The 22,918-nt window shown below is 35.2% G+C and overlaps 1 protein-coding gene across 11 annotated transcripts in view; it reads left to right on the top strand.

Moving 5' to 3' along the window:
* The window catches only part of LOC118277469 (microtubule-actin cross-linking factor 1), a 323,764-nt gene that overhangs the window by 130,164 nt on the left and 170,682 nt on the right, over positions 1 to 22,918 (top strand). For 6 of the 11 annotated variants that reach the window (XM_050696481.1, XM_050696477.1, XM_050696509.1 and 3 more), the window contains 2 exons: positions 6,763 to 6,852; positions 10,217 to 10,387. In XM_050696481.1, coding sequence (XP_050552438.1) covers positions 6,763 to 6,852; positions 10,217 to 10,387 — 261 coding nt within the window. Of the gene's footprint in view, positions 1 to 3,591; positions 3,610 to 5,168; positions 5,268 to 6,762; positions 6,853 to 10,216; positions 10,388 to 22,918 lie in introns of all 11 variants that reach the window. The other 5 variants (XM_050696478.1, XM_050696507.1, XM_050696467.1 and 2 more) reach the window with 2 other exon arrangements.

Consider the following 22,918-nt stretch of genomic DNA (forward strand, 5'->3'; position numbering starts at 1 on the left):
TGAGAATGTATAATTTCATCCTCTTGTTCAATCAAATAAGACGTTAATGTGAATGTTAGCTACAAATTGAATAAAACAGAAACGAAATAGTTCTTCTATAACCGAACAATCAATAAATTGAATACCATTTCATTAACAGCTACCTATAAAAAAATAAAACAATATAAAATCGAATGAATTCTATATTCAAATCCAACCTTCTATGGCGCTACCAAGCGCCGTCCCACGTTTGAAAAAAAAGAACCGTGAAATCTCAGTAATGGCGGGCAATGACATAATCTCTCGTTTTGTGGGTGTCGAAATTTAAATTTATGATCAGTGGCGAGTCATATTTGACCGAAAACCATATCGGGTAAAGATCCCTGTGAAAACACCTACGAAATGCGCGAATATGATCACTGATCAGCCCACCTTTTTTTTTAAGATAAAAATCTAGACTGATCACCGTGTTTTTGTATTTTCAGATTATGAAATCTGTACAACGCCAAGCGTTTCTTTCCTCTCTGTTGCGTATTTACTTTCTTAAATGTCATTTCGTACCAAATTAATAAAAGAACACTAAGATAATAAAACATATAGTTTACGTTAGCAATAAAAATCTTGTCGATTATGTGATTCAAGAAAACAAAAGGCAATAGAGTTCATAGACCTTCTTAAAATATTTAAAGTTTTATCGATTACTATATCAGTAAATACAAAATACATAGATGTTTATCAATACCGATCAACCTTGTTGCTTAGTACTAATCATTGCCACTAGCGAGTGAAGGAAAAACTATATTACTTAGGAATACGAAACTTTGCAATTAGAATAGGACACTATCTGCCGTCCTCAAGATACATTGAATGATTACTTAAACTATTCCTAAGTAACAATTATGTTCCGAAAACAATAGCTAAGGACTGGGTTTAGACACCATTAAATGACTTTGAGTGCGATAGCAAATATAAAATCCTAAAGTTAGCTACACAATTCTACCACTCAAAACCATCCTAGTCAACACCGTCATATGGTAGTATGGTGCCCATCTTTCTCCACTAATCTCAATGATTAATCACAAGCCACCGATCTGGTCTACAGTCTTAAATGGTAAGCACATAATGGATATATTAATCATATGTAATGAGTCAGTCTCGCGTTCCTTATACGAACATTTGTTTTATGTCCAGCCAATAAACAGTATGGGTCCACTCTAACCTAATGTGGCAGCATGCAAACGGAGTATGAATTTAATTTGGTACGAGTAGAATGCGTTGATAAGTCACGATCGTTTAGAGAAGAGAGTAAGTAGTGGTGTTTTTTTTTTTGTGAAGGGTTAGGAAAAAGTTGGTCAGGTATTTTAGTCCATAACAGCCTGTAGGAATCGTCTGTTGGACAGGGTAAACTAGCAGACTGATCAGCTGATGGTAAGCAATCGCCGCCGCCTATGAATACCCCAAAAGCAGAGGTGTTACAAGTGCGTTGCCGGCCTTTTGAGGGCTAGGAATTTAAGGGTTGTTGAAAGATCGGGAAGTTTGGGAAGGGGTAATTGGCCTCCTGTAACCTTACCCACACTTACGTCGGTTTTCTGTGAGGCCGTGGTGGTATCACTCCTGTCGAAACGATTCGTGCCGACACTTATGTAGTTTCTTAGTCAGCTCTTGCGACACTCATAGAAAGAATGAGAAATGTATTTTATACTGTCATCAACGCAACATCAGATAATTAATCAGTAATGATATATTCAAACTATAAAAATATAATAATAATCAGTACATTTTTAAGGCCAGACAAAACTAAATAGTGCTTAAACTAGGTAATTAAGATCCAATCTACAATTAATCTATAGAGTATAGACGGTATAGATGATATCTCCACCTGATCGTTGGTGATAACGACTCTATTGATCTTTAATACACAATTATTGGTCGGCAGCTTGTTTGAGATTAGATCAACGGTTCTAAATACGATAATGACCTTTTAAATACTGTTTTGAATACTTAATTAGAATAAGTAGATATTGAATGTAGTGGAAGTAAATATAGACAGGCTGTTTTAGATATGCGCTAATAGGTGGACGCATAGATATTAATAGCATGAAACTTATGCCCGAATACTCAAATGCTAGTCAATTTTAAAACGCTCTGAAATTTAGTTCTGTCACTAACAATTCTTTATAAAATGACAGAGAGAGCACGATATTTAAGTACAGCTGAGTAGAATTTGAGTATTCGGGCGTTAGACACCGATGTAATGAAATATCGAAAGCTCATAGACAAATAATCGTGGTAAATATCTAATGATAATGTAATGAAAATTTCTCTCTACGAAGAACGATCAGACCTTGTGATCGGTCTAATCTGGCCCTAATCGAGAAATATTGAGAATTCTTAGTAACTCCAGATTTTTTAAAACCAAAGGCGAAAATCTTTAAACCGTCTTGTGCCGGCACGTAAACCTACACGTGACGCATTGTATTTTCTATTGTTATCTTATATACCGGCAAACGAAAGGTTAATCTTAAAATGTCTCCTGTATCGTGGACAGTCTTGGGCTCGTGTGTGAATTCTTTCACTCCTAGACCAATTGTTGGTCACACAAAGATTTGTTCGTGAGGAAGTTAAACCTGCTATCGTGGATTGCGCAGCAGCCAATTGTCTAGCCACTACGGAAACTGTCATAACTAATAAAACCAAACAGGCTATTAAACACTACAACAAATTAAATCCACCACAGATTACTTATCTAGTAATCCAACACTAAGATAAAGATCTAGGCACTACAGCACATTTAGCTAAAGCGTTTATTAGAAAGGCATAAGGACCATTATTCAATGTACAGATAAGATCGTTGGTACGACAGGAAGTGTCTGTTTGTTTGATGGATGGTAATTTATTAATTAGATTAATGATTCATAATGAACTATGGCTTTAGTAGGCGCAGTTGTAATTGATTCTGAAGTAGTGGGACCAGATGATGAACTTAGTGAAGGAAATGATGGAGTGAATGGAAATATTACTACCGCACTTATAAACGTTTGATAATTACTTAATTTTTTCTTTAGTAATAGTACCTGGCTATGGGTTATTGAAGAATGACAATATGAAATTGTAGGTTACTGTTTGTTGAGTAGTATAAAACTATCTAAGTTGTTTAGTGATAACTAGCTCTATAGAAGATTACTACGTACACCTGTTTCTTTTGCAAGATATTCGTTTTAGGTAATTTATATTATCATCAGTTTTCGCTTTATTTTCTAGGTAGTAAGCATAATATTTAACATAATAAAACACATCTTTTATGCGTCTTGCTCCTACGTAGCAAGAAACTGTTTGATTTATGTTGTATTGTATACAAATAATTTCTATAAGAACATTAAACAAAACAATACAACGACTTCTTATTGTTACCTCATACAATTCACGTAACGTTTTATAAAGTCAATGACCCCGTTCAAGTCTTAAAACAAAAACTTCCTGAGCAAATTGTGACAGCAGATCCACTTGATGAAATAATTCTTCAATTATTTTGTCAACATCTATACTTATAATCACTAATATAAAAGTCTATATGTTTGATTTTTCATCGCTTGTCATTTGGATATGGAGCAGCACTGGAAATATCTCAAGGTCTGTAGTATACACAGCTATTGATAGTCCGTCCGTTTTCGCTTAAGCTCCAATAGTTGTATCGTCTTATACCATCTACAGTGCAAATTATAGCTATAATTTCTTAAATAAATATCAGATGGTATGAGACAATATGTCTATAATAGTATTTAACACAGCTTCACACTGTATCGCCCAGTCTATCAACTCTTTACAGTTATGTTTACCTTATTATAAAGAGTCAAAGAACTCAACCAATTTTGTGAAGCCAAAAACGTCTTGACAAATTGGTTTACTTGTGGTTACTAGCTATAAATAGGCCTAAAGCCATTGATGTTTTCCAAAATTAACATATACGGCTAAAGATGGCACTGAAAGACATTTAAAATTCTGATATATTTTTTTGTACTTGAGCTGTTAAATGTTAATATTTGTCAAATTCAAAGCACCCTGAATAAGTGCAAGTATAATAAGTTTTTCTGTCGCCCAGAATCGATTATATGTTTGTTTAAAAGGCTCAAGTAAAGCCTCGAAGTGTTGTTTGCTTTGTTCAAGAGTTGGTGGTCTAGTGTCGACAAAATCATCATTGAGAGATCGATCATCTTTATATTCTTGGTTTGCATGTTCTTCATCAATTTGTCTTTTAGATTCTTTATGTTGTTTTTTAGTTTCCACACATTCACATACGTCGTTTGGAGCTATATTATTTAGCTAATTTTCTTTACCAATATTTTTGTTTTTTATCTTGTTTAGTAAACAGGTAAGCTAAAATTAGCGTGAGATTAAACACTAAAAGTTTCTTTAGCGTTACAATGTGACAAAATGTATTGAAATCTACATCCTGTCCCAGTTTCAATGGTAGTAATGCAACCGTGTCTAGAACGTAAACAAAAACCTATAGATGGATTTCTTGAATGAAACTGTTATTCACTAAACTAAGAACAGTTGAAAGAGAAACTGTGTAATTACCTCTAACTACAAAAACAAGTGCTTTTTCATATGTATCTCGTTCGAGAAAATACTAGTTAAGTTTAATAATTCAGTGTGCAACATGAGAGTGTGCAAACACGCAATTTATTTTGTTTACCTCTTAAACTAATAACGATCATGTCAGGATCATAAAAGTAACTCATTTGGAAGCAATGTGATAATCATAATATACGGGCTTGTATTTTTACCCCGCAATTGTTCACATTATTTCATCCTATTCGTAGTCTTAGTACCAACTTGTATCTAAATTACGAGATCTCTTTCCTATTTACGAGTAGTGTTGCATTCAACCGAATCCTATATTATTTTATTTCTTATCTTTAATTATACTTAATCTTAGTATCTGCATGATCATCCTTTTTTAAGTCTTATCTCCAATAGAATTCACGATTGTCACTTGTACTTTAAGGGTAATCATTACCATCATTGAAACTTAACTTGAACTCAACGGGAAATAAATCAGGAATAAATAGATTTTAAGTTTTATACCCCCGTCATTCATCCCAATTGTCTTCTAAGTAATTATGTTTTGTCACATTATCTGTTTTGATATCTGTAGTAGGTTTGTGTTGAAATATATTCTCATCCAGGTGTTAACGTTACTTTACTCCACGCTGCTCGGACAGACCTACACTCGTCTTCATGTCTGCGAGGTGATCAACAATCAACCATGTTGTCCCCCTCAGCAAGTAAGTTTGTTGTGGCTTGTTTGTTAGCTGTTGTTCGTTTGATTTTGAGTTCTTTTGGAATGGCAATAGAGATTGAAATGTCTAAAGCTATTACAGCTGCTTTAGAATTGATAGTCTTATTATTATGATCTACTACTTGTAACTTCTTATGGTCGATTTTTATTTAATGTGTAGTCGCCAGTTGAACGTCCAATTCAATAAGTCAACTTAAATACATTATTAATTTACTTGTTATACATTCTTAACTACATCACAGTATTAGCATTACTGTAAATTATTAATGTGATGGAAAGTCAATAAACGTAACTTGTTAACTGTTTTGAACCTATGAACCCAGGCTAGGTCGTCTGGCATATTATTATAGTACTTTGAACTAAGATATTGATTCCTTAAATAATATATTTGATCGGCTTTATCAAGCTATGTGTTATAGCTGTATTAAGGTGCTTTTAAAACGGGCAATATATACTGTAACACAGTGGCCTGTAAAATTTCAGTGATATTTTGGTCATTTATGCAAACACCATAGCCATGTAGTATACAGTTCTTTAGTTAATATGGTTATGCAAATAGATGCCGATAATTGTAAGGAGCTGCTGGATGCAGTTCGCTTCCAACTAACCGATCTGGAAGTTATTGCTCCTGTCTTTGTTCAGTAATGGACAGTTCAGTACCCTTAGTACGAGTTTGCTTTACGTTACACGAGAGCGGGTTCGGCGCTCTGATTGGCTAGCGTGAATGAACTAACCTATTACAGCGCATATCGCGGTCTCGTTCGATCTTGTTAACGTAAAACAAACTTGTACCAAACCCTCTAGTGGCTGATGAAGAATTAGTTTCCGACATTTTAATCTTGCCTTTCCCATGTAGTATTTATTGAGTTGCTTGCTCCGTAATAAATTCGTTCTATTTAGGCATGCAGCTTATCAGATTTCTTTTGTTTTTAATTATTTTTTTTTTGTTGCGTCACCGTCGTCGTATTTTTGCTTTATTCTATTTTTCTTCTAGGACTTTTTATTATTTCTTTGATATTTTGGTTTTGATTTGTTATTTTGTAGGCTTTTTTTAACCATTGGCTGTTGTTGTTTTTTTTTTATTAACATTCTCATCATCAGTTGTTCGATGTTGATCTTTCGTTGTTGTACTGTGTGCTTTATTCGTAGGTTTCTAACTATTATTGTTTATTTTAGTGAAAATATATTAAAATTTGCCAGTGGCAAGTAATGTCGGTATCGGCAATTTTTTCATGAGTTACATTTGTATTTTTTTCTATTATTACTGCAAAGGTCTCGTCTTTAGTGGCACTAGCAAGACCATGAGACAAACGTATGAGTTAATTTACAGCTATACTAGAAGAGCTTGCTTTATTTAATACTTGTGTTTCCAGAAGAAATTTGTCACCATCCTCTTCACCATCTAGTTCTTTATGCTGCACCAGTTCTCCTACCATATGATCCCTATTGTTACTATGTCTAATGTTACTATGTCTGTCCAGGTGAACCGTCACGTGAACGATCTGTTCGAGGACCTGCGCGATGGGCTGAACCTCATCTCGCTGCTGGAGGTGCTTTCTGGCGAACACCTCGTAAGTATACATTTATTCATTAAAAACCTTATCAATCATCATCAACAGCCTATTAATGGCAACGCAACGTCACGTTAACGCAACGTTTATTCGGCAACGCAACGTCACGTAACGCAACGTTTATCCCCAAAGGAGTAGGCAGAGGTGCTCATTACGACACGTAATGCCACTATACAATGTACACCCACTCTTCACTATTTGTGTTATAAGTCCCATGTCATAGGAGGTGAGCCTATTGTCATATACTGGACACAATTCCAGACTCCGTGCTACTACTGAGAAATTTTCGAAAAACCGAAAATACCCCAGTAATACTTTGCCCGACTCGGGAATCGAACCCGAGACCCCTTGTTTGGCAGTCACACTTGCGACCACTCGACCAACGAGGCAGTCCTATTAATGGCCACTGCTGACCAAAACCTCTTCTTAGTGAGAGAAGGTTTGAGCAATAATCTCAATACGGGTTGGCAATAAAAACAATTAAAATCTATTATTTAGTAAAACGGTAAGGTCTGCCTTAACCGCTAAGGGTCATGGACGTTTGCCTGAACTGCCTTGTTGATCGATAGGTCAGAAAACTCATGGGTTACCTAGGGCTCAGTTAGAGTATAGTGTTGAATAAAGTATTAGGTACTTTACGTTTTCCATTTTGTAATTATGAGGCTCGATACAGTTTTTATTATGGGATAATGGGCAAAGAAATTGACAGTAGCCAGTACGGGGAGTATGAGTTTGAGTAAATTATTCGAAATAAGAGTGCGTTCGGCACTATGATTGGTTGGTTTATTCGAGCCGGCCAATAAAAGCGCCGATCATTTGAATATTGCAATTGTATGCCCTACTATCATCTAAATATTATAAGGTCCAGACCTTGCCCACTTTCTACTCTTTTAAGATATTATAATACAAATCCTACCAATAACTCTTAAAAAAATATAAAGTCTATCTTCAACATCAGTTATTCTAAGTGTAAATTGGCAAATGGTTAGTCGACGCAGGTGGTCTGTCCTGATTGCTTAGTTAATTAACCAAGAAACCATTGACAGAATACGTTAGTAATGTAAAGTTTGATGACCCTACGAAAGTGTTACGGAATCAAACTGTTAAAGCTGGGTAATAAAAGGCTGTGTGCTTTTGCTTAAGTAGGCTTTTTTGTGATGAATGATGGTTAAATATGCTACGAGTATCTTTCTTGCTATAAAGATTTCAATGGTTTATTATTTCGTGAGAGATCAGTTTTAACTAATCAACTATTAGTTTGATTGCTTCTATTCAATGGTCGAATGACTGCCGGTACCACTACCATTTGTAGGTGTCTAGTTAGGGAAAACGGGTGCTAAGGCCCTCAATGATAGCACCAAATCTACAATTGTTATCAACTTTTCGCAATAGACTTTACTTCTATTTGGTACAATAACATGATTAGCGAAAAGTGGAAAACTACAGTTTCCTCAATTAATACATTGAACGCCGTAGTGGTCACCGGTGACCGACGTTAGCGGAGGATTTGCCTTCAACGGTTTTCTATTGGTAGTCAAAGACTTAAAAGACGTGTGTTATTTTAATCCATCCATTTTTTCCCAAATCCAACCTTTACTGAAACGGGTGTGAACCATATATATCTTAGTTTAACACAGTCCGTAACAGAATTAATTCGGATTATTCGGAATAACGATACGTTCGCGTGCCGTGTGTTCGTGTGTTCGTGAGTGAGACACAGAATGAAGTGATTAGCACGCATTATTTAACTTAGTTTCCGTAAACAGAGACATTTATTGCCGTTTTATTTTTGTTATTATTAATATGGATAAATGGACACGTGTCAGTTTGCCAGGGTCACCGTGTATGGGCTTACCGGGGCTCCGGCTCGAAAAGCAGGAGTAGGAACGGGGTGCTTTTTAGTTAGTAAGAGTCTGACACTCCCTCTCGCCTTGCCCAAGGTAGAAGTCATTGGATGATATTTCCCTCCTCAAAAAAGGGTCAATTGTTTCATTTTTGAGAAAAATATATTCATATTTTTTAGAATTAAAATATTTGTGAAGACTTTAGAAGAGAACTGGTTTTAAGAGTTCTCTTTGAATAAATAAGAGCACCAATGACGGCACGGGGCGTTAGCAAAGGACCTATCTTCATCAGCTTTTTTTCACCAGTCAAAATATGACGGTACTATCCAACAATATATCGGCAGCATCGCATAAATCACTTTACATGATTACAAACTGCTTGCTACCAGGGCAGGGTAGCATCGTTTACCTTAGCCACACCTGCGATCAACCTGATTAATTTCCATAGATCTAGATAACCTCTTTAGGAAACCCTTTCTGGGTTAATGGCGGATCGATGGGTCGAAATAGGGCTCCCGATAATTGTGGGTAAATTGAAATTTATTACTCTGGAAGTTGGTTTCAAAGTTGAATGTTTGTATTTTGGAAAAGTTTAATTAACATATCGACGGTTGAAAGGCTAATTCATCTATAAGAAAATGTATTGCGAGATTGAGTTATATATCATTCGAAGGAGAAAAATTCAGTGATTCCGAATATGTATATAAATTAAAATCGCAAAAAATGACGCTTTTTTAAGAGGGGAAAATCATCCAATGACTCCTCTCGCCTTAGGCGAGGCGGAGTGTCAGACTCTTACTGACTAAAAACCAGCCAGTTCCCACTCCTGCTTTTCAAGCCGGAGCCCCGGTAAACCCGCTAGGTAGTCCGCAGCTTAGATCAATTAGCCTTTCAACCAACGATATCTAGTCTTAGTTTTCCCAAAGGGGTGGGAGCCGTGTGTAGTATACCTACTTTTACCTGGTATAGTATTGAATTATTGATTGTGAAACAATGGGTTTTTTGTTTGGATAACACAATTTCACTGTAGTTTTTCCCCGAATTCGTAAGTGTGGTTTGTTGGGGTTTTGTAAATTCCATTACCCATTTTAAGGAGCGATGATTACAATACTTATAAATATGAGATTCGTTTTAGAGTTCGTGGTGTAATTGCGAATTTAATCAGTATTTTTTTTTAATAATTGTAACCCAATACCTAGTACTTAGCAGTTATTTTTATATTTCCAATCATTCGACAAATATTGGAAGTATCTCTATCTTTCTTTAAGGGGTGAACATGATCCAATGGCATCGCTCCTTGGGCGAGGCGAGAGGGAGTGTCAGACTCTTATGACTAAAAACTACCCCGTTCCTACTCCCGCTTTTTGAGCTGAAGCCCCGGTAACCTTTTACGTCGCCCACAGCTTCGGATATTGAAAGTATCCCTACGTAAACCCGCTAGGTAGTCCGCAGCTACACAAGTAACCCTACCCTAAGCAATATCCTTACAAAAATCTCATTATTCGTCTCCAATTTTCCAGCCGCGCGAGCGAGGTCGGATGCGTTTCCACATGCTGCAGAACGTCCAGATGGCTCTCGATTTCCTTCGTTACAAGAAGATCAAGCTCGTCAACATCAGGGCTGAGGACATCGTCGACGGCAACCCCAAGCTGACTCTCGGACTGATATGGACCATCATTCTTCACTTCCAGGTAAGTGACGCTTTTGTTAAACGAATATGCACCTTATTATGTTGTGTTTATAAGTTTGATTTATGCGTTTTCTTGGCAGAATTTTTCTTTATGTTTGGTATGTATGGACGCGATTTTTGTTCTTAGATTTTAATTGATATTTTTAAGGATTTTTGGAAGAAATATATGAACGTTATTCTGAACCCTTAGTATGAGTTTGCTTTATCAAAACGAGACTGCGTTTGGCGCTCTGATTGGTTGGTTCATTCGCGACGGCCAATGAGAAAGCTGGATGCGTTCTCGTTTCGTTTTAGTTCATCGTAAAGCAAACTCGTACTAAGGGTACTGTAGGTTCAACTCAAATTAATCTCTAATTTTAGAACAGTAATAATTTAAGTAAACCAATGGTACCCATTGGTTTACTTAAATTACAATTGAAACATTATTCATTTTACTTCGATAGTATGTTAGATTTTAATATGATCACATTGATAGAAGCTTAGTATGATGTATATAAAGTGAGTCATCATCTGATATGACAATATTGTAGAGTGCATTATAGAAAACCACTTCAAGTAGATACTTTATTTTATGGAAACTGTTATTAGTTTTAAAACCACCAGAGTTGTAGAAGAGAATCTAATATGAAGTAATATAGTATGTATAACTCGTGAGGCGCATTTTAATTTTAACTTTAAGTTAGGTGTGCAATATTATTTAGAAATATGTGTTAGTTACGATTATATTTAATTGTTCGTACCTAATATCTTAAAAGACATTTTGAATTTATCCCTGTTTTCCTGTTTTTCTCTTAAATGATTTTCTTTGCCTCACGGAACCCGAAACCTTTCTCATAAATGCAAAACCGTGCAAATCGGTTTGTTTGTTCTGGACGAGGAGTTATAGCGTCAGGAAGGAAAACCCTACTTATTTTTATATTATAGACAAGAACGATATCATTAGCGAATGTATCTACACATACTCTTATACTTAAACCACTGCTTACCTCATTTCCGAAACTGGCTTCCTACCAGAAGCAAGCATTGTTGACACAATCACAGCCAGAACTTGGCAGTGAAACAATTAGTCGTAGTATACACACGCCAAGGATTGCCACAGCGTGGCATCGAACCCGCGTACCATTGCAAATAGATTAAGAGGTAATGTTGATCGATCTAATTGATTTACATTGCTATTGATTTAATTGGCTTCTATTAAGTATGTTAGGTATTTGCAATTTGTTTTTTCTTATAGATTTTTTATGGTATAAGCCGGTAAACGAGCAGACGGATCACCTGATGGTAAGCAATCGCCGCCGCCCATGGACACCCGAAAGTTTTGGGGGTCATCAGGTCCGTCAGTTCGTTTACTGGCTTATACCATAAAACATTTTCAAAAGCATACAAAATACTTCTATTATGAAGAAATAAGAAGTGTTCATAATGTTTATATTATGATTATGAGAGTAACATAATATAAACATTCAAAAATTTCAGTTCTCAAGTTACATAACACGGAAGTTTCATATTTGCAGTAATTAAGACTAGATCTAGAATCATTATGCATTACCATTGTAATTACCTAGACTAGAACGTTTGGAGAGAATGCATTTGTTTCATTACGAAATATGTATTTAAATTTAATGCTCAAAAAAATGTTACTAAGAAATACGCCCGTTGCTGATAGTTATAGAATTCAATTATCACTCGTATTCTTCTTGTGGGTATAATAAGACTTGGGGCCCTCCCCATTCGATACATAAAACTTTTTGATTGTAGTCTCCAATCCGCCTGCCAAGCAAATTATGCCAAACTCTCTTAAGTATTGAGAGTTCAGTCGTGGACTGTCATCAACATAATTGTACAATTGTACATACATGACCTCGCGCCTGTTTCCAATGGGGTTAGGCAGAGACTGAAAGAAGTATGTATGAAACAGCAATTGTTACGTTTCTTACATACTTCTTTCGCTTAATCCAACCATTCCATCGAATCTATTCATGCATGCTCGTTGGTTAAGGGTACTTTTAATTTAGCCCTTCTTTAATATATCGCCAGTGTGGTCGAATACAAAGATCTTATTAGGTTTTAGTAACGCTCGTTGTTTAAAGAGGATAAAAACATGGTCCCCCTGTTATCACTCACACAACTCATACATCAGATCCAATGAAGTTAGACGTCACAGCTAAAAATATCTCCAGCCTTTCAAATTCAAATGTATATCGGTTTTAACACGTTAGTGACCAAATAATACTTAGTGACGTCACTGTGTAGACATTTGGTTTAGTACTAAGTATTATGGTTGTATGAACAGAGACTGCCTCGTTGGTCGAGTGGTGTGACTGTCGGGCAAGGGGTCTCGGGTTCGATTCCCGGGTCGGGCAAAGTATAACTGGTTTTTTTTTTCGGTTTTTCGAAAAAGTCTCTGTAGGAGCACGGAATCTGGAATTGTGCCCGGTATATGGCAATAAGCTCACCCTCTATTACATGGGACTTATAACACAAATGTTGTAAATTGGGTGTAGATTGTGTAGCGGCATTACGTGCCGTAATGTGTACCTCTGCCTACCCCTAAAATATTGGTTAATACTTTTTGAATTTTCAACGTTTTACGACAACAATACATGTAATGTAATGTGAATTTGTATGTAGATATACACGGTAGGTACACTAAAATAATTATTCTGGTTTACATTTTGGAGTTAAGAAAGACACACGCTGTATACAGGGTTTGCTTATCAACTTATCTTCATGATACATTAATTATTTTAAGTAATTAGACCAATTAGCCTAGTTTTACACTAAAGTTTATCATTTGACATAAGAACTATAACGTCACTGTTCCTTATTTAAACCGTAGTTTAAAATAAACGACGACCAATCAAGTGTCCTTTTGTAAGTAAATAATGAGCTATTGGAATTTCATCTTAATTATTTTTAGGAAAAGGTACAAAATCAAATAAAAGCGGAATTGTAGCTTAAATTAAATGTCGATCATATTTGACCTATCAATCCTTTTGTAGGTAAATATTTGAGCTATTATAATTTCATCTTAATTCTTTTTACGAAAAGGTTCAAAATTAAATAAAAACGGAAATCAAACAAAAATGGCAACCGTTTTGTTTATACTTAATTCGAAATATAAATTCGAAAACAAACGTTTATTATTGAAGACATATTCCTTAGCCATTACAATTTATATCCAATAGTCCTTGAGATAAGGTAGGAATTCCAATGAAAATAGGTTGTAGAAAGGTTTCAGGAGTATAGCTAAGAGCCGTGGCGTGTCACCACAGGGCTTCCCTACTTACGGATTAATACTTAGCTTATTAGGCCTTCAATATCAATGAACTTTGTCCACTATAACTATATACCGCGGTTTCACCTACAATATCTTGTAAAATTTGTTTTTAACTGATATTTGTTACGTCTTGAATGGAATGAACTCCTGCCGAGGTTTTTACTGTAGGCTACGATATAAGGTACTTCAAGAAGGAAGTAAATAGGTTTCTTACCGTCTAAAATCAATCGTGGTGATTAATGCCTTCTGCTCTATGTAGGAAGTATATTTTGCCTAGATTGTGTAATTAAAAAATATTTCTTGGAGAAAGATTCCTGGACAACTTAATAGATGGATGCATGCAATAAGAAAATCATCCAATGGTTTCTCCCTCCTTGGCGAGAGGGAGTGTCAGACCCTTACTGACTAAAATCCACCCCGTTCCTACTTGGATTTTAAAAAGGCAGGAGCCTTTCTAGCCAGAGCCCCGGTAAACCCGCTAGACAATCCGCAGCTCCGGGATGCAATAGCACCAGAAACCGAATCTGCGAAAATTGGTTAATGGTTACACAATAATTACATTTCTGCTTACCCCTTTGATGACCAACAAGCGTAACTTAACGTCTACACTACTATAGACTTCCTCGAATACATCAGAAAGCTTGTCTCCTAAAATGTCACGTTATATAAACTGCCTTTTGTACCATCAAAAGCTGACAGATCGCTTTCTCTTTCACTCTCATTACGTAATACATATCCTGTATTGTTCTCTCTGTCGCACCTTGAGGATGTCACGATTCGGTTAAGGATATCGGAAGTGCATTGATGGTGCAATCGTGGGTATGAAGTGTCGATGCCTATATGTAGACCTCACACTGAGAATTTTGAATATTGTGTATTTAATGTAATTTCATTTTAACATTTTATGAATTTACAGTGCCAATGCGACTACGCGAATGCTGGACATGGGGTCTCGGGTTCGATTCCCGGGTAGGGCAAAGAATTACTGGTATTTTTTTTCGGTTTTTCGAAAATTTCTCAGTGGTAACACGGAGTCTAGAAATGTGCCCGGTATATGGCAATGGGGTCGCCCCCTATTACAAGGGAGTTATAACACAAACGGTTAAAAGTTTGTGTACTTTGTACACTGTACATTATACAGTGGCATAACGTGCCTTAATGTTTACCTCTGCCTACCCATTCGGGGATAAAAGGCGTGACGATATACATATTTCCAGTATTAAAATTCTTGAAAAATATAGTACCTATTTCTTAGGAATTATATCCTACGTAGATCTAACGGTCACGACAGTCAGACAGACAGACAAGCAAACTCACTTCAAATCCAAAATGTCATTTAGAAGTGACGTAACGTCATTGTTCAGAGCGACCGAGTAATCGTTACACTTTCACCCCGCGATACTATTGTATGATGTGATGTGATATGCATCAAAAACTATGATAAACATCTGTGAATGTATTATCCTTTACAATCGGACTTATAGACGGTTTCACCAGGCATACCTGAATTGTCACCTAACTAAAAGTTTCTTTGCGTGAGCACCTAAACTAATGATATGTAATGAGAAAGAGCGTACTCCTTTATAAAATTATAAAAAGCCGGCAATGCATTTGTGACTTCTCTGGTGTTGCGGGTGTCTATAGCGGCGCTGATCGCTTACCATCAGATGACTTGTCTGCTCGTTGGCCACCTATTCCACAAAAACAAAAAAATTCAACCTTAATTTTATTGTTCCATTCTCGATAAATGCACTATTCAAGTCACAAAAATAGTTATTCAAATCGGACCAGTAGTTCCGGAGATTAGCGCGTTCAAACAAACAAACAATCAAATAAATAAACAAACAAACTTCAGTTTTATATATTAGTATAGATATCTAGCTGTACGCTGGAGAGTGATAAAGGATTATTAAAATACTTATATAACTATAAATAAGTGTTACTCTGCCTACCCCTTTTTTAACGGGGGAAAATCATCCAATGACTTTTATGAATTGAGGGAGTGTCAGACTCTTACTGACTAAAAACCACCCCGTTCCTACTCCTTCTCTTTGAGCCGGAGCCCCGGTAAACCCGCTAGATAGTCCGCAGCTCCGGGTCGGACTTTGCCTACCCTACGTGGATTAAAAGGCACATTGCTTTGTTATTATCTCAAATTGATCATCCATTTATAAACTAGTGAGGTCATTCGTCATTCGCTCGTGTACTAGGCTTTCATAGAACTGAAGAGTTTAAAATCAAGGTGACTTGTAACCTGTAATGATAAAGTCATTTCGCATGCAAAATAATAGCTCGCAACTTTATAATCATAGTTATGTACGGAAGTGTGATCTCATTTTTAATGGACTTTAATTTTCTTTTCAATGTCTGGTGCCTTAGTACGAGTTTGCTTTACGTTTAACAAGATAGAAACAAGACCGCGTTCGGTATTGTGATTGGCCGACTCCAATGAATAAACCAATCACGGGAATGCGTTCTCGTATTGGTCTCTTTAAGCCTGAAGTCTACTAAGGGTACTTTTAAAATTTATTTAAATCGTATTATGTACATAAATCCTCCTTTGCAGCGTGAAAGACAGACAAAAAAGGGCCCTTTCTCCTTTATAATAGGTACTACTTATCTTGGTAAATATAAATACAATTTTGTCATGAATATTATATCACTCTCAATACAAAATTACCTGTACCTGTAAAAACGTTAACACGTGTAAAATCGTTATAACATCATAATCGAATGTTATACTGTTCAGCAATAGCCACAAACAAGACAGTTATCAAAAAACTTCGTTAAACCTGTATCCTATTCAAATTCAATCACAATTGGATCATCAGTTTAGCAGTTACGAGCGAACAAACAGACTGACAGATTTTTTTATCCTAATGATATCACTTGGTATTTTTTACCGCTTATTAATAGTGTACCGGTAAAACGTAAATAGGCGGTAATGGTAAATATTTGTAGTAAAATTATATGTTATGAGATCATCGGTTGAAACCTTCGTAGTTTTTGCCTTACAAGGCGCTATATGCGCAGGAGTCTCGAGATTGGCCAATGGGCGTGTTGTTGATTTGTTGTAGTTATTAGTTTCATTATGTTATTTATTTTTAATGGTAGGTAGCTGTGCTGGATGTGTCTTGTGGTCCAGAGTTCAGTTTCCAGATCTGCAACAAATATTGCAAGTTTTAGTATTGGATATTATTGATAATTTTACGTAGGTACTTTAATGATCTTGTTAGCCGCTTCGAATGCATCAACATTTTAAGTTCGATTCTAGATTTTACCGAACAATGCCTTTTACATAAGACTGAAAATTATAAAATGAATTTAAATCTGTTATGTAATTTTGTTTAAATCTAAATTAATCATAAGAAAATTTAACTATGATTAACTAAGATTAAGTAAGGCCACAATACTACTCTCTTTAGATTAAATCGGTACATTAATAAATATACGTAACTCTTTATAAAATACAGTCAAGATGAGACCCAATCAAAAACCGTCTTCGCGAAAAACTTGACCCAAATCTCAGTACAGTCAGAAGCGAAAGTTATTTTGCTTATTTTTTTCTTAAATTAAATGTTACTGTAATGAGCACCAGTGCTATACAACTGTAAATCCTTGATAAACATCCTTTATCACTAAGCAATAAGGTTGATTTTCCTTTGAATAGTTTGTGTGGGTTGTTGGCATACTTATTTTGACATCCCTTATATGGTTCGGTGTTCACTTAGCGGGTGTTCGAAATATGAATGGAATATTTTTTCTTCTTTTTTTATTGATGTTATGATTAATGGTGATTTGCGTTTGGGATGGTATGTGATGTGGTCTTAAAGTTGTGTTTTTTTTATAATTTTGCTTTCGTTGTAAATTGTAATGATGGTGTTAGTTGTCAAGCGTAGAAAAATAATGATGAGGTTCTTAATACGATGTTTTGTATGAATAAGATATTTGCTTATTTCTCGCTTTGAAGTGTCTTTTAAGCAACGTCACGCCTATTATCTCCGCAGAGTTTGGCAGAGGTGCACATTACGGCAAAGTTTCTTTTAGTTTTTGTATTTTGCCACTATGTAGTTATAATGTTTTAATTTACATTACTATTATCGTCGCTTGGAGTCAATGTGTACTACATTAGTTACTAAGAATTATTTATTCAAAGAAAAAGAGATATTATTCCAAATAACTATTTAATAATAACAACCTTGACTTAAATATTATGAGTAACACATTATTACAACCAATGAATCACTTTTACCACATCCTCCAACACCAACGCATTCTGCATCATCTTATTTCAAAACAAAATAAAATAAAATAAATTATTATTTTCCCGAACTCACGAAAATGAATCACGCTGTACATGCAGCCTCTCGGACCCATATAGGGTGATGTCATTTAAAATAATAACCGATTTGTTTATTCATATGAGCAGTTTGCATTTCATTGCGTGGTTAATATTGAATATATTAGTAGCATTACCATACTAATGCGGCAATGAATGGTAAATGAAATTGACTAGGATTGTCATCATAGTTGCACACGGTACAAAGTTTAGGTCAGACTGGGCTTAGATACCTAAATGCATATTTTATATCCCTGTGGTTGTAAATGTAACTTGTATAACTTCAAAGGTTGAGCAGTTCTGTATAGATTATAAATTAACCAACTTCATATCAGTTGTTATTATGCGGTCTAAATGCCAATGACCAGTCAAAATTCTGAATACCCCTGCTATTGCTCTAGTATTAAAACACCAGTTAAATTCCAATTACAAATCCACTAATGTTAATTTACTTTGGTGTTGTGACTGAACTGATTTTCTGGTGATCCGTCACCTAGTTTCCCGCCCTATTCTAAATTCATTTTTACCCATTACAGCATCATTCGATAAATCGGACGCTAGAAAATTCTGTATATTGTAAATAATTAATTCAATTAAAATTATAATAAGTGCTATAATAAACTTCATGTTGTAATGGGTTAATGTATCAATTCCAAATACAAATTCAAATCCAAATTCTAGCATATTTCACAGATTTAGTTTTAGACCTATGCATGCAACCAGCACTATTTCAATACAAAGTTCCTATTACTATAAACATTTCGCCATAATTCTTAGCCAATGGTCAGAAAGACGGAACTGCTAAACCGAAGTGTTCCTAAGTAACCGCGCTGTGTGCTCAAGACGAACAGTTACCCGGGTCGGGGGTCAATGCCCTCTTGCACACGCGTGTAGCTACACTTTTTTTAGCTCCTAGCTTAAAGGTGACTCAATTTTTGCGATTGTTGTGTTACGTAAAAACTGAATTTTTATCTTCCTAGAACTAGTTTTGTCGTCTGCGTCTGCTTCGTCTTTTGTGATGTGAACTCTAATTCTTAGAAGTAAAGGTGTATTTTAGCTTTTTGTGTGTTAATAAAAGTGTTAGTGTCGCTTGTAATTTGTAGGTGAAGCCTTAAAAAGGCGTTAAGGAAATAGTTATTGTTATGTTTTCGTTGAAATAAAATTTTCCGTGTACTTATAAATAATTCTGAACGTGAACTGTCGATAAATAAACATGGTTGCAATGTGGTGACGTAATCCCGATTTGACATTGTCCTTGTTTGCTCAAGGTCTTTGCCACATCGCGCCGCTAACGCCATCTAGTTCTTATACGCGTAAACTCAGTAATCTGAATACTTTCGCTTTGCACAAAATTCTGCATGTTATTGCGCAGTTACATTTGTAAATAATAAATATATTGTAATGTTTTAAATTGTGAATTGTTTGCACGTCTGCAAAAGTTCAGGGATAAAAGTAACATGTTCTTAGAACAGACTGATTTGTCAAAACCTATTTTCAATTTGCATATTCTAAAGTTCATAATCGTGTGATTCTTTGTCTTTCGAAATAGAAAAGATCACGATTGACATGTTATCATTATCATATTTTGGGACAGCGCCATCTATGACACAGACAGAGAACTTGTCTATTATAAGTTATTGTGGTTTTGCATCCGTTACTTAGATTTTGATCAACGTCCGGTCTTATTTATTTGCTGTGGTTTTCCGTTGCTTGAGGCTTAATTAAAATATAAGTAAACGGGTCACGTGCAGGATCTATTAGATCGCCATCATGTTTTATCATCGTTTTCTTTTTAGATAGGTTGACTGTACCAATAAGCAATTGAGCATCATTATTATGTTATCCTTGTATGAATCTTGCTAATTATTTCGGGTTTTTCAAGGTCTAAATGATATATTTCTACGAATCGTCTTACTTTCCTTGTCCATAGTCCTTACTTTTGCGTTCTGTCTAATTTTCCTTCAGCATAAACCATCCTCTTACATCAAATACCCGGAGCTGCTGACTGCCTACCGGGTTACTGGGGCTCCGGCTTGAAAAACAGGAGTAGGAACGGGATGATTATTAGTCAGTTTGATACTTCCTCTCACCGCAACCAAGGCAGGAGAAGTCATTGAATAATTTCCTCCTAAACCTAGATCAAATAGCATTGTTCCCTTTATCATCACAATTACTTTTTACTGCTATCATTAATTCTAAGGAAGCAACTTAAGCCATCGTAAGCTAATTACTACCTACTGTATCAATATCAACTTCCTACCACCCAGTAGGCAGACATTTGCATACATATCAGCGCATTCCGGTTGACTATCAGTGACGTTACACTTCAGGGTGACTTTAGAAGCCATAGGGTCTACGTAGGCAGTCGCGAAGGTCATAGAACAGATGGCAACACCCACTCGACGCCCGCGCACCCTCTTGACAAATATTTCTGAGTTATTTTTCTTTGCTGCCCATGATATTGTTTATTGGTTGAAATTGATTTCGTAATTTAATGTGGAGATTGTCGATTTATTGCTGTTTAATGGAGTTTAGGACATGAATTAAGTTGGACTGATAAATTAGATATACATATATGAAAATTTTATATGTAGTTTTGGTTGTGAACTTAATTTTTAATGTAGAAAGATGTATAATACATGTTAGGATTACATATAAAACCGTATAATAAGGTCAATTGTAAAGTACATTAGGAGTATTTTAGTTTCCGACATTAAAAGGTTTACAAAAAGCCTTTGACCCTTTCAATTTTATAGCGTGAACTAAACAGAACAGCGACTCGAGTAAGATTAAACGTTTATTTTATCGATTAAAAGCTAGCCCTATTATTTTAAGCGGTATCATTTGTATAGTGTACTGGGCAACGATTGATGGATCAATTTATCGATCACGATCAATCATCGGTTAGTCCACAGTTATTATCAATGTCGAATCTATTGAAAGGTTAAGGGATAAATGACTGCCGATGATGTACGCAGTTTTTTGTTTTGACTCCAAGAATGTGCTAAGGAAAATTGTACCTAGTATCTAGATTATTAAAGTTTATAGTCGTCTAGTAGTTTTGTGGCTCGTTTAGATATCTACGTTTTATTTATTTAAGTATATATTATAGAAATATTAGCCGAAGAAGTGTGTGAAAGGAGGTTAAGCTAAAATACTAATAAAATAGCCTCTTGAATTAATATAAGTTAATTAAAACTAAGCAAATATTAATGAATACTCACACACTTTATTTGTACATGCGAACCTCTGGCCAGACCATAATGGTAAGTTGTCAGAGCGAAAAAAAAAATATGCGCCGAAAAAAAAGCTTACCCGCTTGTTGTTGTTCTATACCGATAGATGGCGCTGAACGGTGCGTGCCGCTGTTAAGGTTCGTATCAAAGTCGTTGCGTACAGCTTTCAATCTTCCCCAAAAGATGGCGTTAGTAGTCGCGTTTGAATGTTATTGTTGAACTATTTAAGCTTTTTATGGCGTACTTAGTTACTTAATTATATTATATACTTAATGTATTCATGTAGTTATATGTATTGATGTTCTAGATATGTTTATATGTGTAATATTCTATATATTCTTGAAGCTTTTTATGCAAACTTAATACATTATTTACTGTTTTGTTTTGTCCAACAATATTTACAATTATAATACAGTGTAGATCTTTGCATAATTGTGCTGAGTTATGGCGCACAATTTGCATTAAAGATAAAAAGTGGTACCAGCTGACAGGGTAACTTTACGCTCGACTCCCACGCCGAGGATAGGCAGACATCCTGCTTTATATTATTATTAAAATGATACGCTAAGTGCGTATCATTTTTATCAGTTGAAAAAAAAACTATTTAAAAGTCTTTTCTTATTTGAATTATAATGATAACAACCCCTAATTACATGGGATTTGATCGGACACTTAAATGGTCCAAAAATAGGTAATGTATATTTTTAACAACTAGAAACATGGAATAGGTACATCATAACTATCATGGGCATAGCAGCAATTTAAAATTGAGTAGCATAACTTGTAAAGTTTCTAAACATTTTAATGCCAGAAACTAAAGTACTGAAAGCTATTAGATACCTTCTCGTAATAGAATTTTTAATGCATACATAATATAATGAATGACAACAATGTAATATCTCAATCATAAGACACTGATTGTCATTGACACGATAAACGACAGCTGATTGTCATTTGTTAAAAAACATGGTAGCCCTTAGCTTACGTGCTTACTACATGTAAGGATTACGCAATGTCACGCCATCTATTGGCGAGGATAAACATTAAATTTAAAGGTTCATTACAACGACCTTTTTTATTCGAAAGGTATGTCCCTTTATCCTTTTTGTTCCTGTGAACAGATACTAATTAATATAATCAGTACATAGTATAAAACAAAGTCGCTTTCTCTGTCTCCATGTCCGTTTGTATGCTTAAATCTTTAAAACTACGTAACGGATTTTGATGCGGTTTTTTAAATAGATAGAGTTATTCAAGAGGAAGATTTTCATGTATAATACATGCGTAATATATCATCATTGTACTCATGCGAAGCTGGGGCGAGTCGCTAGTATGGAATAAAGTGTAGAAAAATTACGATGCGATGAAATATTTTGAATTAATTATTGTACCTACTTACATAATGTCTCTGTTGTTATGTTAACTGTAGTGTGTAATAATGGTTTTGTCATTTGTTATGTTACAAGGGTAAAATGTTAATTATACATACATACGTACAAAATAGATACAACTGTAAAACGGCTCTCTCATATTATATTTTCATATCCATGTATTCATTTTACTTCACAATTTTTAGAGTACGATGACACTTTATTCGTAGTTAGTTAGGCTTTCCAAATAACTCATTTTTCATTGGTCTAAAGGACCTTTTAGTTAGTATAAATAAAAAAAAAGTAA

The sequence above is a fragment of the Spodoptera frugiperda genome, chromosome 10 (assembly GCF_023101765.2).
Source record: "Spodoptera frugiperda isolate SF20-4 chromosome 10, AGI-APGP_CSIRO_Sfru_2.0, whole genome shotgun sequence".
NCBI classification, from domain to species: domain Eukaryota; kingdom Metazoa; phylum Arthropoda; class Insecta; order Lepidoptera; family Noctuidae; genus Spodoptera; species Spodoptera frugiperda.